Here is a 17,600-nt window from a genome sequence, read left to right on the forward strand (position 1 = left end):
CATTTAGGCTGCCATGCTCAACGGCCATTTGTGTAAGAAATCACTCTACATGAGAATGTGTTGGTTTGTGCCAAATAGAGATTTAATATTATAAACTTCTCAGCACACAGGGCAAAGGTCTACTAAGTACCACCTGCTTTACAAACCAAGTTTATATCTGGTCTTTCTCAAACTATACCACGATTCACAGAAATGGCATATTTTCTTAGTTCTTTTGATATTGCAGTTCCAAAAAGCACTCATTATAGATAAACCCATGCCTGCATTTCAAAGCTAAAGACAGATAATAATTTGGGATGAAAGTGGAAATAGGCCTATGAGATTGGAAGTTGCAAATGCATTGAAAAAAAAAGAAAAATCAGGTCCCTTCTTACTCCAAAGCAGACAGCAGCAAATAGTTTCTTCTTACTCTCCTTTTTGGTCCATTTCTCTTTTTCCTTATTTTGATTTTGGTATGACGTATGTACATGCCTAAGATATACAGAAGCTAAATAAACACACAGCCTCGCTCCTAAGGGAACTTTCTATATAGATCAGTGTACTTTTTAAATCATATAAATATCTGATTAACTTGGGATTCAGGAAAAACCTAATGTTAGGACCTTATCCAAGATCCACATACTTTAGTTTCCCCCCCGCCCCGCCCCTAAATTTGCAAGGCAAAAATGCAGAGCCTAAATGAAAAACTATGTGGACTCCTGAAAAATTTTTTTTTTGTAAATGACTTTAGCAAACATAAATGAAATCATTTATATCACTGATACATTTTTACTGAAGAGTCTGTGAATCAATAATCAATGAGCTAATCAGAGTGATCAATGGATACTGAGTATCTCTATGTCTGGAAACTTACTCATTAAAAATTAAGTGGAATAAGCCGAAATGGTTCAGTTAGTTAAAAGATACAACTGACACACCCTTGGCAATATTTCATAGAGGTGAAACTTGATCTGAGCCTTGAAAAATGAGTAAAATTTAAAGGAAGAAAGAGCAGTTCTAAGGAAGGGGGCAATTTGATCTAATAATAATAGAAAGATAATTTATCTCAGGAACAATAAGAAAATCCAGTCTTGAATATTTCTGGTCAGTGGTGAGAAATAAGGTTGGATAGACAGAAAAAAACAAATAGTGGAGATTTTTAGCCTAAGGTATCGAAGTTTACCATTTAGAAGACACCAGTTCTTCTATGTTCATATGTTTTTCTGGTTTTAAGAGTGACATGAGAATATCACTGTTCAAATGGCAATCTAGGGAATAAATAGAAGCAGGACATAGGATCTGAGATGTCTTGAGATCCAGTCGTGAGGCTGACAATGGTGAGTAAGGACCTGGCTGTAGAAAGAGAAAGAAAGATGCCTGCGATTTCCTGAAGGAAGATGTCATAGAGCTTGATGACTAGGCTGGTTGATGATCTTGCGGGAATCTGTTTTTAAGAGAAATGCAATGTAGCCTTGAGTTGTGATCCTGAGCTCCCATACTTTCCGTTCCTTTTCTTCTCAGTAGATGACCATTTCTTCTACTCTTTCACATCATTCTTGCCCAAAGAAACCCTTTATAAATATTTGCAAAAAAAAATTGAATCAATATAATAGCTTTACAACATATATCCCCACCAAAAATAACTGGCTGCACAAATATCAGCACAATGCAAGATGTCATTCTGCTTTCCCTCTTGCTCATTATTTAAACTGTTTCTCTACACTGAATACTCTCCCCTTCAACCTCATTAGTCCTTAGTAAATCTACCTGTTCTTTAAATCTCATCAAAAATGTCGCTTCACTTTGTTTCTTGATTCATTCCAGCTAAAGGTGTTTGTACTTCTCTTTTGATAATTAATCACCAATTGTAGTTCTTCTTATGTTTTAATTTTTATACATTTTTTTATTAGTTACTTACTTGGTGCCTCTTAGAGGACAGGGACTATGTCTTACTCGTATTTATATTTAATCTCTGTAGGGTTTAGATCAGAATTCTGCACAGAGTAGGTAATGTGTCATTTGCTATTAAGTGATATTGAATTATTTGGTGACACCATTCTGGTGTCCCTGGTGTAGGGACATGGCATTTCTCATCTGGAGCTATCACTGAAGTCTGCTAACACACCTGCATGCCTCCAATTCATCCTTCGTATTGCTGTCTAAATTATTTAGTTGAAGTTGGTATCCCATTGCCTCAGAATAAAATCCCAACTTTTAATATTCAAGGTCCTCTATCACCTGCTCGTGCTTTTACGCCCATCCTGGGCTTGATGCTCCACATGCAGTGTGGGCATGGGTCATGGCACACAATAGTTTTCTCAGGCCTTTGTTTAATGCTGCTGCCTTAGGCTGGGATGAGCCTCCTACTCCTGCTGGTGACTCTTCTTTTCATCCTCCAGGTCACAGGAGCAACTCTTTTACATGGTTATTATCACCTCCGGCAACTCCAAGTTACTCCTTAGCTAGGATGCCAAGAATTAGGTAAACATCTCCTTGCCAATGACGAAGACATTGAAAATGGTTTTCTAAAGTTGTCAAAAGGCATCTAATCCAGACCCTGGGAATCTATGTACATGTCAGAGTTCAGTGTTTAATAGTGGTGACACTCTTATAAAGTCTGACTCTTCTTTAGCTGCAATTTTTGGACTACCATAGGAAAACAGAGTTTGAATTAGGATTGTACCTGGCACAGGGCGAGTACTTGCTGGTCTCTATCCCCCTCGTCCATAAAATCTCTCGTGATACAGAGAAATTTCCTTCACTCTCCCTTCCTGTAAGGCGAGAATTGCTGCCATTAATGATCAAATATTGTGGCAAAATAAACACATCGACCAACCCTCTACCAAAGACCTGCTTCCTATGAAATTTTGAATGATCACTTTAAGCTATCTCATTAAAATTCATATATTGCCCCTTTGTGCTCACATGACAGATAAGAGACAGTTTCTTCTCCTTTTTTTTCCAGTGGGACTGTATGAAATTACCATATTCTGAAACACTCCTGGGCTTAAAATAGATGAAAAATGAAACATCAAAATGAATGGACTGTGGATCCTAAATGTATGAACTCTGAGAAACTGGAACATCAAGTAATATTTATTTGTGGAGGTATGTGGTTTCTAATCTTAAATCTATTTCAGTTTGTTCCACACTGGAGAACATTAGAAAATACTGCCTGAGTAAAGCCTGTGGTTTAGCAGCCCTGAAAAAGTCAAAACTCTTGTTTTTTTGTTAATATAATCTGGCTTCTCCTTCTATTAAAGGTCAAAAGTTATAGAGAACATACCTAGGAAGAGGTATTTTATATTTTTGCCAAAGGAAAAAGCTCTGCAGATATTTTCAGACATCTAAGCCAATAGAGCTTTTAAAACCTTTATTTCCTTCTGCCTTGTTACATACTTCTTATTTCACCAAAATTTATTTATAACACCTTTTACTACTTATTCATTTATTCAACCACTATTTATTCAGCTCCCATTGTGTGCGAGGCTTGGTGCTAGGTGTTGGGATCTAGCAGTGAGCAGAAAAAGACAGTCTTCAAATTGTGACATTAACAATCCAGCAAGGACAGACCTAGGATTATCAAATAATCATACCCATTAATGAGAACTCTATCAAGTGCTCTATTTTAGAGAACCTGGGCTATAAGACTGTCTCAAAGGGGATCTGATCTAGGTGAAAAGGTCAAGGAAGGCTTCCTAGAGGAGGAAGTGACAATCGCACTGATATATGGATGATGAGTAAGAGCTAAAATTGCATTCCGTACAGAGGGACTATTATGTGCAAAGGCCCTGTGAAACCAGTGGGCATGGCACCTACAAGCAGATGCAAGTAGGCCAGTTTGGTTAGCAGAGAGTGCTGGACGAGATATGGTGGAGACAAGGTTGGAGCGGGAAGGAGGGGTCAAGCCATGCAGGTGTTAGACCGTATTAGAGATAGTGCCTTTATCCTAATTGTTTGGGAAAACAATCAAGGGTTTATAAGCAACAAGAGACCAGAGCCATTTATGTCTTGAAAGGACCTCTAGAATTAACAAAGAACATATTAAAGGGGGATGAATGGTGAGGGGAGGTGAGCTGAAACTATCACAGTTATCCCAGGCATCAGATGTTGGCATCTGTGATCAGGGTGGTGATAGAAAGCAGGCTGGAGATTTGAAGTGAAATAAATAGGACTTGGCGACAACTCGGATATATGGCATGACTCCTGGGTTTCTCTGCTGGCTAAAACCTTTCCAAATTAAGGCTTGTGTAGGCCTGATATATTTATTCTCCAAAGAAAAATCCCTTTCAATGACCCTTTCACTATTTATGGAGAACCTATTATATATTATTCTGGCTGCTGGTGACAGAGTGGACAAGGCAAAGTCTTTCATGGAGCTTGTGACTCTTGGTGCCAGAAAGTCTGATTAAGGTGAAAATTAGCACAAGCACAGTGAAAACAGTTTAAACTAAGGGAGTTCAATTTTTCTTTTAGCAAATCAGAGCAAGTCTTTTCTTTTTTTTAGTGCTTTATAATTTTTAAAGCCCCTTACTACCTCACGGGGACCAGTGTGACATGCAAGAAGGTGTAAATTGAGAAGCCAGGGCAGAAATCATTACTAGGGCTTAGATTTTCCAAATCCAAGATGAGGGCACCTCTCCTTATTTTTTTAGTTTTATTTTTTTTCTTTTATTTTTGCCTTGCTTTGCCCCCTCCTTCTTTTTTAAAATGAAAACCATAATCAAGAAGGCTGAAAAGCCAGTCTGCCGAGGAAACATATTCCCTTTCTAAATAGCCAGTTCGAAAAATAACACATTCAAGGTCTTCCTCTCGACACAGATTAAATCTAAGAGGCAGAAGTATGCTTCTTTTGCCTTCATCATTAGTGAAAGTAACAGAACCAGATTCTTTCTTGGTCTAGTGAAGGCAAGCTAATTAGGAAGAGTCGGACTTTGCGATCTGTTGTGGAGGGAACAGTTTCAGGTATGTATTTTGGAAGCTCATGCCAGTGCCCTGTGGGGGAACTTGGAAGTGAGGAAAATAAAGAGGCTGGCCTGCGTTCACCTTAGTTAGCTTTTTTTTTTTTTTTCCATTTGAGAGGCTTAGTTATGTAATTTTGGTACTTCGTCTCTATTACATTATTTTAGTTCTCACATTTAGCTCGTCTTTAATGGGTCAATGTTCTTTTGTTTCCATTAATAACGAGCTTGATTTTTATGAGATTATATTAGAAAGCTTGATCCCAGGGAGGTTCTCAGGATGCGATCATACTTCCTTTGACCCGCAGAAGCATTAGAGATAGGAGCACATCTTCCTTGCAACTCTCATTTCTCGGGTCTGAGGCACATCAGTTATGATGCCTCTTCTTTACCAGAAAGGAGATATTTTCCTTTGTATCTGCCATATTCCCAATTACCAAGCAAACACAAAACACTCACATCTGGACCAAATTTCCAATAACATTATTTATCAAAATAAATTTATTAAAAGTATTCAAAGACCACTTCAAAGTTTAGCTGCCTTCAGGACAGTTTTTGGCACTCATCATGGATGCTGGACTTTCTACACAACAGTACTCATTCTATGACACACCACTTAACAGTTAAAACACAGACCATTTCTGTTTTAGCGTTATATGAGACAACAGTACTGATGATCTGTAGTCATAAGAACTTCAATACGCTTGCATGTAGTAAACGTTTTAATGTTACTTAGTACTAAGATAAACTAAAACTAAAACCACTATGTGGTAATATAAGACTGATTTGGGGAAAGATGCACAGCCAGCTAGCTAAGGCCACATAATCCCAGGCCTACTGATAATGAAAATGCTTTTGGACCAATAGTATTACATTATATCTTTCAGTCTCACAATCCTGCTTTTCCAGTGGGAGACACACCACATTCGGACCCCTCTCTCCCTGTGTTCTCTACAGTTAAGGAAGCCCTCTTGGCACTAGCTTCTCCTGGACGACTACCAGCTTCCTAACTGACTCCAACTTCAAATCAACAGTTCTGAGTAATGTCTCCCGAACACCCAGGCTGATCTCAAGTCAGTCTTTGGGGGCAGGCTGCAGCCTTCCCCTTTAGGAAAAAACGAAATGTCCTTCACTTTGGGGCTTCTGTTTCCATCTCATGTAGCATGGGGCTCCGAGGTGATCTGTGGCTTTTTACACAAGTCCTGGTAGAATTCCGACTCCAAGAAACGGGGGTAAGAGTTGTTTTCCATCAAGCTGTATACCCTTTTCTGGGCAGTTGTAAAGCAGCCACTTGTAGCCTCTTGTATATTTTGGGCAATTAGAGTTTTGGTTTGAAAGTCTATGTTTATCTGAAACAAAGCAAAAAAAAAAAAGTCTTATTTCATATTCAGAGTTAGAGGTTTAAATCTATTTAATATTTGAAAACAAAAATCTATAATGTGTGATCAGCTTCACAAGCCAAGTCACTGAAGAAACTTGACTGAAATCTAAGATTAGAGAAAAAAAATTTGCCTCCCCCAACCCATCCCTTTTAATTTGATTTCAATTCATTTGTTTCACTTTGGTGCTAAGAATGTTCATAATATGCTGAAAGTAAGCACTTTCCCCCCCTTACCTCTTTTGGAGCTTCTTTTTCTATGAAGTCAGTATATATTTTTTTTGCTTTTGAGGACAACTTTTGGGGTGACTTAGTTTTTTTGAAGTCTTCACAGGCCAGCCAGAATTCAATATTTTCTTCACAGAATTCAGATTTTAAAAAAGCCCTGAACGCAGCAAGACCATCTGGAGGAGAAGCAGGAGGAGAGGGAGAACAAAAATATGCAGAATGTGAACTGAGTGACCAAATAATCCCTTAATTTTTTCCCTAGAACTCCCATTCCCTTGCCTCTCCCTCATATTTTATTATTTCTAGATGATAGCAATTTCCTGGATTTCGCTCAAACTTGTAATCCTCAGAATTTAGCTCTTTAAAGACTAAGATGCCAGGAGACCAAAGGCTTAAGTTGGCACACTGCTATAAAGACAAGAATACTTCACTTGACTGTCAGTGAAAATATTTATAGGGGAGCACTAAGCTCTCTGGGAACTAAGCCTCCTGAAAACACTATATGCAGTGGAAAAGCTGACTGAATCTTAACAAAGAGCAACTGCCACTATCACTTTGTTAGGTTAATTTTCTTCTCCATCTGAATGAACCATGCATGTCCATGGCTAAATACTGGGGAATAAAGGAGTCTGTCATAATGACTGTAAAGCTGAACTGCATCATGTAAGCTGCTCTTCTGTTTCGTGGACACAACCTTTCCGGACTCTTGTGATGCTTGGAATGGATCAAATTCAGGAAGTGAACTTACATTTACTGGCTAGCAGCTCATCAAATGCTTCTGACCACAGCTGTGCTTCCTCAGGAGAAGGCCTGCAAGAGAAGTTCTGCACATTAGCTCATGTACGTCAGGGCTTTCGAGTTCTCCTTTTCAGCTCAACAGCTAGCTAGTCATATATGCAAGAACATGATTTTCAACTTACTTGATGAAGGTTTGCTGTTTGCTTTTCTTGCCAGTTTTGGGCTTTCCAGGAGAGGAAGAATGTTGCAAGAAGTAGCTCAAACGGGTCTTCCAATCTTTTAATCTAAAAAAATATATATGTATACATTCACTGAGTGGAAACACTTGGAAGTGCTACTGCAGCTGATGGTATTTTTACCAGAGTCACCCAGTAAATACAGGCAAACCGAACAGACAAAGCAAGAACTCAAGTCAGTCTTACTCATTTAGCATGTGAACCCTGTGCTTATGTATGGAACACAATTAGTTTCATCCATTTATCTGTACACAACTACTAGTTTTATAACTAAGGGAAGAACTACCTGTAATTACCAGGATGTTTTAATGAATTTAGTTTGCATAGTTCAGATACTATTTCTGGCAGGCAAAAGGCAGCAGTTTTTTTGCAACGTTAATTACAGTCCAGAGGCATTTCACCCTTGATGAAGCTGACAGTGGGACTGCCTTGAGCCAGTCCATGCTCATTTCCCTTCTGTCCTAGCAGTAGGAGGTTCTGGACCACACCAGAAGCTGTGCACGACGAGGGATGTGTGTGGCTGTGGCATCCACTCCCTGACTACAACACTCATTTTAAGCAGATGATCAATTATAAAACTAAAGAAACAACAACAACAAAAAAATGGTTTTAAAACGAATATATTCAGAAACAGCAAAAATATCTCCATCGCCGCAGCTGTGTAAGATGATCAGAACTTAAAACGCAACGTACGAACGATGGGGACGCCCTTCAGCCGCAGGATTCCCAGCTGTCATTTTAAATGCAGGGGGACACAAAGCCAACCGCAATTTCTAAGCGCATCTACCACCGCCTCTCTATCAAGAATTTTCTTCAGTTCCTAAACTCCGATAGTCCTCTCACGCAACAAAATACACAGCACACAGATTTAACCTTACTTAGCAAATTAAGCGTTTCCACATTTTTTTTTTTTTTCCTCCTGCAGAGGCGCAGGCTACATAGTTTCCTATTGTTAAAACCGAGCTGCAAAGCACAGCGTTTCAGCAAACCCATAGAGCTAGGTCTGCACTGGTGGCAGGAGAGAGAAGAAAGCCGTACTCACAGGGTTCGCTTCATTTTTTCCCGCTTCTCTTCGCTTTTGGGGCCACTGCCTGAGCTCTTGTCCATGGATCCACAGTCGTGCTGGACAGCCAGGAACATGGCACTTTGCATTATTGTCCTGCCTCCGGGGCTGCGGCTGATTGTGGCGGGGCGCGCCGCAGCCGTACTTATAGCAGGTAGCGGCGTGGGGCGGGGTCTCGCGACGCAGTCCCCGCCCCCAGAGGGTGCCTATTGGCCAGCTGCAGATGGACCCGGGGGCGGGGTTAGCCTGGCCGGAGGTCGTCACGTCTCCGTCGAAGGGTATGGAAGCGAGGGCGCTGCTGACGTCTGCGGTCTCGGCTTTTTGCGCACTGGGGCGGAACGCGGCAGCGGGCTGGGGCCCGTGCGGGGAGCAGACGGGGACCTTTCACTCTGAGCCCTCACCCGGGGCCTTGGCCAAGGCGTGGCGGCTGGGCGGGACCGCAGGGCTGTGCCTGCAGAGGTGGCTGAGGGCCGGGCGGGGGCGCTCGTTCCCCCATACGTGCCTGCTCCTGACCCCCGAAGCAGGTGATGAGTCCCCGCAGGCAAAGGCTGCTGGCTGAGAACCAGGGTGCAATTGCCTTATTTCAAATTAAGATTGTCCCCACCTTTTTTTTTTTTTTTTTGAGCGCGCGCCCTGTCCCCACGCCTCATTTCTTGGTCTATAAACTGAGGCCGCGGGGAGACCCTCACCGGTTTCTGTGCGACTCCATTTAATTTGGTGAAGGACACTGTGAACAGGAGGCACAGTGACAGTGCACGTGCGGTGGTGTGGCCTCCTCTGCAGCTTGCCTGGGCATCGTGAGGCACTTCGTGGAATGAACGTTAGGGAAGGAACAGGAGAGAGTGACTGGATGTGCGTTTTTGAGTACCATGAGATAACGTGACTGGGTCTGTCTGTGGGGCTCACGGCTGACTCCTCAGGAGTCGTGGCTGCCTCTTTCCAGAGCAGAAACCACAGATCTCCGGATGATGAGACAGGGGAACACCAAGACCTCGCAGCCTGTGATGTGCCAACATCGTTCTAGTTTAAGAGCGCCAGGATGTAGGAGTTCCTCATGAGTCATTCTCAGTTGGCTTATAATTTACCAGAACACTTAATAACTGGCAAAAAGGGAGGGTAGGGGAATTTAACAGTTTGCTTAAATAAGTTTAACTTCTTAATTCTTCAAAAATCATCTCTGCTTTAGCAAGCTTTAAATGGTCCGATTGGTAAGGCAAAAGAGATAGCCTCAACCAGGAAACTCTTTGATTTCAGATAACATTATTAGAACTGAACAGTGGAATATTCAAGTGGTTTTCCCATCAAGCATCCAAGGAGACAATACAATAAGATTAACAAGATATTGACTAGGCTGCAAATATTCTCCCTACTTTGCATTAGAACTGTTAAATTTGGAACCATTTTAACATTTTCTTATGGTGAGCTGCCAGGAGTTGGAGCTCACAGTTTGACTTGGAGGGTAAAATCTGCAATTATTGCTATAAAGAAAAGCCATATACTTTATTATGGGAAGGAAAATCATTTCAATTTTGTAAATAAATACTTTAAACATATTTGCGAAATGTAAGAATGTCACTTCTTTCAAGCATATGCTTTGTGCTTCATCTCTGAAAGAACATCACTTAATATTTCTCACATCTACTTTCACTTTCTAATGATTCAATATTTATTAAATACGTGTAATATGCAAACACTTGCTTTTTCTTGCCAATAAAAACCTCAGTATATTTTTCACTTAGAACATTGAATGGTAGAGCTTGCTCATAGTGGAAGGGCCAGGTGTTCTGACAGGTAGCAGGGACAGACTGGTGTCAGGGGCCCTAATTGGAGTCTCAGCTTAATCTGCGTTAAATAAATACGTGTTAAGTAAGTGTTGGGATAATCCAATCTCAGCTCCTTGAGCTCCAGTTTCTCATCTGTGTGAACAATAATGTGTCTTTCTTGCCAATCTCATTGTATATTATGCGAATCTTATGTGAAAGGCTTTTGCAAATTCTAAAGTACCGTACAAACTTGTTTTTTTGCATATGTGTGAAGAAAGGAAATATCTGGAAGCATAGTTACTTTAGAAAAATCATTAAAGGATTTACTCAGTTAATTAGTTTATAAATGTGTAAGTACTATTTACATAGCAAGATAATGTCTCAGAAAATTGTAGAGTATCAAGCTCATAGATACTTACTAGATACTTAGTAAATGCTCTCTGGATAGTAAGCAAATAAGGAAAATAAGTGAACTGTTGGACATTTAAACTTTTCAGAGATTTCCAAGCTAGAAAAGTTCAATCATCTTAATATATTCACAAAAGTAAATATGTATGTATGTATGTGTGTATGTATGTATATATCCATGTAAGCAACTGGTTTAAATATAGACTATTCTAGATGTTTCTGTAAGCATTTAATATAATGCTTTGCTTTTTTCATAAACTATATCCAATTGACAACTGGTGTTATATGGCAGAAAAATATTTTTTTCCTTGAAAATTATGAGGTCGATTGACAAATCTGAATGTAATTTATCATTTCTGTATTTATGGGAAATTTTAAGAGTTAAACCAATACCCTCTATAGACTGAAACCTTTTTGTCAAAAAATTGCCATGTTACTGTCTTTTTTAAAGACAGGCAGACATATATTTAAAGCAAAAACTAGTGTTTCAAGACTTCCCTTTTTTTTTGGTTGCTGTTGTTGTTGCAACTGTCTTTTAGGTAAATGGGATTGCTCAATATTAAAATCACACATATTTTCCATTCTGTGGTAAATATTACACAGCAAACCACAGCTCGGGAGCGACTTGGCAAACTAATCTGCATCCTCCATGTTGTATCTATCATGCCCCCTACTGGAGAGGCCCTGCACACATTAGTGGTTGAGGTTCTCAGCATGGTTCTTGAACTTTTTGTGTTAAAATAATAATAATAATAATAATAATAATAATAATAATAATAATAATAATAATAAATTACAGTAGAAAGCAAACAAAAAAATACAAGTTTCTGGTAATGCCAAAGGGAGAATATGAAAAGCAAAAGTCTCCTCCGCTGTATTTCCCCCTTCCCCTCCCCCTGCATGCGAACTCTTATTAATCAAAAATCAGTATTATTAGCGAAAAATATTTTATACTTATGCTTTAGAAATTTAGAACACAAGATATATGCTAATAAAAACCCCACAAAAGGATCATTCTGTGTATTACTCTGTGCTTTGCTTATTTGGGTAAAATATCTTAGTTCCTAAATTTGTAAAAGCTGTAAACCTGTTTTTTACCTTATGAGATCTTAAATAGGTAGTAAGTTTTAGAAAAAAGGAAAAAAAAAATAAACCACTAGGAAATTAAATGCCATGTGGCAAAGGGTGTGATGAGTAATTGGAAAAAATGAAAACTGTAAGCACCCAACTTGTTGACCATATTTGAGGAAGTGTGACACCTGTCTTGTTTTTCTGTTTCTCTTCTTCTTTTTTTTTTTTTTTTGAGGGAATTCTTATTTAACTTTAGTCAATGAAATATTCTTTTAACAGAATGAATGTATACACATTTCTGTTCTCCACTCTTCACCCCTAATATAATCTGAGATTTAAACATTATAATTAATGCTCTTTCTTAGAATGTAATGTGCATACCCAGAAGCTGATAAAAGAGAAAGTTAGTGTTTTTGTCAGGAATTAATCAACGTTTCAACCTAACACTCGACATATACTGTAGAAGAGTTAATCATTTTACCAGTCCTGTGTTGGTAATTCCAGTGAGAGTACTTCGTGGTTCCGCCTTAACTTCATCCAGAGTATGGGGGATGTCACACTTCAAACTCAGGCAGGCCCCACTTAAATTGAATGGTCTTGTCCTTACTAAAACATCTGGACTTTCTTCGGAAATGAACAGCAGGAGCATCACAAATTTTTTTTTTTTTTTTCCAAATTAAAACAAACAAACTCACATGTGTTGAGATTCCTGTAGTTGAAGTGTGCAGTCAAAGTTGGGAGGCTGTGTCCCATGTATGCCCAGGGCTGCTCTCTCCTGTGATGGTAGATTACACAGACTCTCAGGGGAGAGAAGGGCTTGTAGATACTTTCTTATGTAATAAGTTACCTGGAAGGCATCTTGCCTATAAAGTGAGGAGGTGAAGCTAGGCATTTCTTCCCTGGAATTTCTTCTGCCCGGAATTTTTGTTTCTGTGCACAGAATTTTGTCAGATCATTGCAGCACCCGATGTCCTATTGACTCCTTTTTTGGAATATTGAGATATTGGTTTCATAAGATACAAAATTTCACAAGGTCTGTATGATATCAATCTTTGAGAATCTGTCTTTTTTTTTTTTTTTTTTTTTTTTAAGTTTGAAGAAGTGCTGCTTTTCTTCTAGTAAATAAAGAATCTTTCTGTGCCGGTATTTCCAGATTTCCAGTTTATTGACTGGAATATTGACTATTCCTTTGTAGAGAGTATTAATCCATTTTAGACTTTGGTTTTCAAAGGTCTTTGATCTACAACTGCTTCACAAGAACCTAAAACCTTCTGGATGTTCTCTCCCAGGCACATTTTTTTAAACAGTCAAAAATTCCTAAATCTTAACAAAATTGGAAAAAGGATAATGCTTTTAAGGAGATACCAGTAGGCCTTGATAGTTGTCATGTGATAAATATTCAAGTCTTAAATGCTGAGCCAATGGCACTAGACTCCATAATATCCTTAGCTTCAAAAGACAAAATCATTTGACATTTCTTTTTATAAATTATCTTTAGGAAGGCAAAATGGTTGAAGGGCTTATCTACTATTGGGACAATTCCTTTAGTTCCCGGTTCTCCACGCTACATCAGCTATGACCTCAGGCAAATTGCTCAGCCTCCTTGTGCCTGGTCTTCATATCTTTAGGGTACAAGTATCACAGCAGCTGCCCTTTGCAAGGAAATGGAAAGAAACCAGTGCGAAGAACACCCTGAAGACATAGGACTTGCTCTATATGCATAGCATAGTGCAAGGGGCTGGCCTTGCAGAACTTCTTCTAGGGACTCTGTCCCATTTTTCTGGGCCTTTGCTAGCACCCACTGTTTGGTGCTGCTCCTAGGGTGCTCTGTCTCCTATTCAGGGGGAAGGGTTGAATCAAAAGAAGGCCCTGAGTGTCTATCAGTTCAAGGAGCACCAGGACAAGCTCTGCCTGGCCTCTGTGGAGGACGCAGGTGTTTGGGATGGGGCTGGATTAACGAAGGGCTCTTTTGTCTGTGGTCCTGGGAGGTTTGCAGCTGGTGCACACCAAAGGGCTCTGGCCTGTGCCATCGCTGCCTGGTCCTCCTCTGTTCTTGAGAGTCTGCTCATCCATCCAGTTCCCCGTGGTCCACGTGCATGCTTCCAAATGCCCCATGGGGAAAGCTGGGGACACAAGGTTACTTTTTTCTTCAAAAATGTTTTGCAAATGCTCAGCTCTTCACATGCTAATTTTTTCATCTAATTTAGAAAGATTCTCTGTTATCTTTATAGGGTGACTTCTCTCAATATTGGATATTTGGTGAAAATTCATTTCTTTTTCTCAAAAGTGCAGTTTAGGAAGGACATACAGCTGCCTCTTTGCCTGTTCCTTTCTAATTGCATCCTCTCCCCGGCCCCTGCCGTTCGCCCTCCCTTCTCCCCGCTTTCTGGTTGTTGCAAAGCTGTCTTGTTTGGAGACTTTCAGTCTTTCAGTGCATGACTTCTTTTCTCTCCTTTGATTAACTTAGTGTTCATTTGGTTTCATATTCTTTGAATATGAAAAATATGTTAAAATAAACCTAGCTAAGGCCAGCAAAGTCATCTGGACTGGCTCAGCCTAAATCAGCTGTATTTACCCCAAAACATCTGTGAGTTTCTTCAAAACTCCTCTGTATTCATCTTCATCAGAAGTCTCCATTTTCTGATGCATTCGTTATGTAGTTCAAGGTTATATAGTCCGAGGTTACATAGTCCAAGGTCCCACCACCATCCATGTTGTCTTCTTCAGGAGAAGCAGGCTGATCTCTTATCTTTGGCGATGATCTGACTTTTGTAACCATTTAGGACTTGCTCTATATGCAGCAGAATCTCATTTTGTTTAAACCTTTTTATCCCTGATTAACAAGTTTGCTCACTCTTTCTGTCCATTCTTTAGCTTCTTGTGAAAGCAGTTGTACACATTCCCAAAGATAAAACTTTACATCTGAGGCATCTTTTTCGTGCTGTCTAAAGCTGTTCTTCACTTTTCTGATGTACTTTGAAGGATGTTTTGTGTATAGCTGCTTGAAATTGGATGTGTTTTGATGTATCTTCTGAAGACTGAATATTTCTTGTAATGCCAAGTTGCTCTAAATGTTTGAAATTTTCTTTGTTAAGTCATTTTCTGAAAGTTTTTTAAGTTCTAGCAAAGAATTGGAGGTTTCCAGCCCTTTATTAATGGCCTCATTTTTTTTTTTTTTTTTTTTGGTAGTTTGTTCTTGAGTCTGGCTTTTATAAAAGTTGATGCAAGGCTTTCAAATTCTTTTTGAATAAGGTTAAACTTATCAATAATTTTATATCTTTCCTCCAGAAGGGCATAAACTTCAGTGACTAGTTCTCTGTCTTGGCTTGTATAAGGTAGGCTTTTAATCATTAAAAATCTGATGACTATAAATAACAGCATCTCCCACAGCAATCCCTGGGGATCTGGGTCTTTGAAGTAAGCATCATTCTGATCCCCAGATCTGATGGAGACAGCACTCAAAAGAAAACTAAAGAAAAATTTTAATTATAAAGATGTACACAACTTAAATATTTCAAATAGGTTCCACCAGCCAACAGTTTAAGGTAAGCAGAAACACTATACATGGTGAAAAATAGAATTCTTGGCCCCTACAAGCGATGAAATAATGTCCTTTTAATTTTTATTAGGCAGAAATTAAATTGTATTGTAATTTACAGATAAAGTGGTGAATAAGACCCACCAGGCTTTGCAATGTGGTAGAATTCACACGTGGCGGTGTCGATGACCTGTGACCGCACGGAATGTGAGGGATCACTGATGTGCACACTGGAAATCTGAGGGCTAGGTTTAAGCTGACAGTCCAACACTTGATTTTGGGTATTAAACTCTCCTTTGCCACTTATGTTTTGAGCTGGTTACTGTAGGTCTGTCTTATGTCTTCTTGCTTTCACAAGATAAGAACAGCAATTACTCACCTTTGTTGCCACCTAGAACAGACTTTTCCATAGATCAAGTGCCAAGAAAATACTTGTTAACGGAATCAAATCAAAGAAGCTGTGATGTAGTGGGAAATGTGCTGGTCTTGCAGATAAGGCTTTGGTTTCATTCAAGACCAGGCTGCTAGTGATTAACTGCTTTTGTCAGGTTACTGCCGTCACAACTCAGCTGTCACACCCCCTCTTGGGAGCCTCCTGAATGAGATGAAATAAAAGTGAAAATTCCCAAAAGAGCTCACTGGGGTGCTACCACAACCCTGAACATCCCCCTATCGAGACCTTTAGCATTCTTGCGTGTTTCCTCTGGGGACAGTGGTACCTGCGTTAGAGACCCTGTCCTCTTCCCTCTGGTCTGACACATAGTAAATGCTAAACAAGTTTGTTACCTGAATAAAGGATTTAACTTTGCTGAGCTTAATTTTTTTTCTATTTGAAATATGGGAATATTAATAATACATGACATTGGGGTTTCTAAGAATATTCCTTAGAAAAGAGTCTGGCCCTATCCCCTTTAATAATAACAGTGAGAGGTTTTGTTTATTGAGCACCTATTGTATGTGCCAAACACTGACCAAACACTTTGCATATATTATCATGATCTCTTATCCTTAGTCCTCTACAAGATAGCTGCAGTTATTCCTGTTTTATTGATCTCTGGAGACATGAAGAAAGTGCCCCAAATCAATAGCAAGCAAGTCTGGCAAAGCCAGGCTTTGAATTGCAAGTCTGTAATCTTTCTACTATAGAATTGCTGTTTTTTGTGGGTTGTCATTAACAGGTCTTGTGAATACCCTGGCTGTGCAATTATGTTTGCAAAACATTGATCTTGAAAGCTGAGCTGTGAAATTCACCTTCTATTACATGGTTTGCCACATGGTAATTGCATGCTTAATATATAGTTGTTGAATAAAATAATGAATTAGTTAATGAAAAGCCGGTGGTTGGTATTAGTAATTTGTGTAATAAACCAAGAGACTATTCATACATGTGTGGCTGAAGAGTTTTTAAACACCCACAACTTCAGTTCAGATGCCAGGTAGGTATTCCCAGGAAAGTTAGACAGAATTTGATTCTCATTTAGTACATGAAAATATGTGAAATAAGGGAACTGGCTAGTCATCTAGAGATCTTATTAAAAGTGAAAATTCCTAGATTCCATCTTTATGGCTTGTTCTTTTTATACTTTCTTCTTGTGAATGTGAAATAAAAAGCTTTGTAAATTGTGGAGTGCTGTACACGCAATGTGTTACTAAGGATTTTTATTTTTTTTACATGAAGGTTGGAGGAAGTATCTTTTGAGATCTGTTGAAACTCAAGGAAGTGAACAGTTTAGAGACTCAGTTGCATCAGAAAAGAAAAGGGCCCTAATCATTTCATGAAAGGAATGTTGTCTCCTCAGAGGCAAGTCTGGTTGACTAAAATCTAACAAATAGATTCCATTGGTGTGTTTGGTCATTTTGGGGTTGAGACAGCCTCAGGTTACCTCAGGTGATAGCAGTGTATTGTCATGATGTGCCATCTGAAAGCAGAGCCAGGAAGCTGTGAGCAAAGCTGCAGTGTCCAGGATCAGCCGCGGCTCTGCGAGCTAAGAGTGATGCTACTTGTCTATCCTGCTCCTGACAAAGCATCTCTTCCTCTGCTTCTCTCTCTAGATTTCTCCTGTTTTCAACATCAGTTATGTCCTTCGTCTGTCCTCGTTTCTGCTTACTGCCTTCTGTCTTTAAGAAATACAAAACAGACAACATTTATTGAGGCTCACTGTGTGCCAAGCAGAATTTCATTTTTATCCTTAAAGCAACCTTTTGAGGTGGGAAGAAGGTGTCCTTGTTGTCTGATC

The 17,600-nt window shown here is 39.4% G+C and overlaps 1 protein-coding gene across 1 annotated transcript; it reads right to left on the bottom strand.

Annotated features, from left to right (window-relative positions):
• Nucleotides 1-5,411: 5,411 nt before the first annotated feature.
• Nucleotides 5,412-8,718, bottom strand: RGS2 (regulator of G protein signaling 2). Its single transcript, XM_011360862.2, has 5 exons — nt 8,563-8,718; nt 7,467-7,568; nt 7,295-7,356; nt 6,556-6,722; nt 5,412-6,289 (listed from the first exon to the last, which is right to left on the bottom strand). Exons 1-5 carry the CDS (start codon nt 8,670-8,672, stop codon nt 6,095-6,097), a joined length of 636 nt encoding a protein of 211 aa, XP_011359164.1. The 5' UTR covers nt 8,673-8,718; the 3' UTR covers nt 5,412-6,094.
• Between the last annotated feature and the right edge of the window lie 8,882 nt (nt 8,719-17,600).

This window comes from Pteropus vampyrus, unplaced genomic scaffold, assembly GCF_000151845.1.
Source record: "Pteropus vampyrus isolate Shadow unplaced genomic scaffold, Pvam_2.0 Scaffold60, whole genome shotgun sequence".
NCBI classification, from domain to species: Eukaryota; Metazoa; Chordata; class Mammalia; order Chiroptera; family Pteropodidae; genus Pteropus; species Pteropus vampyrus.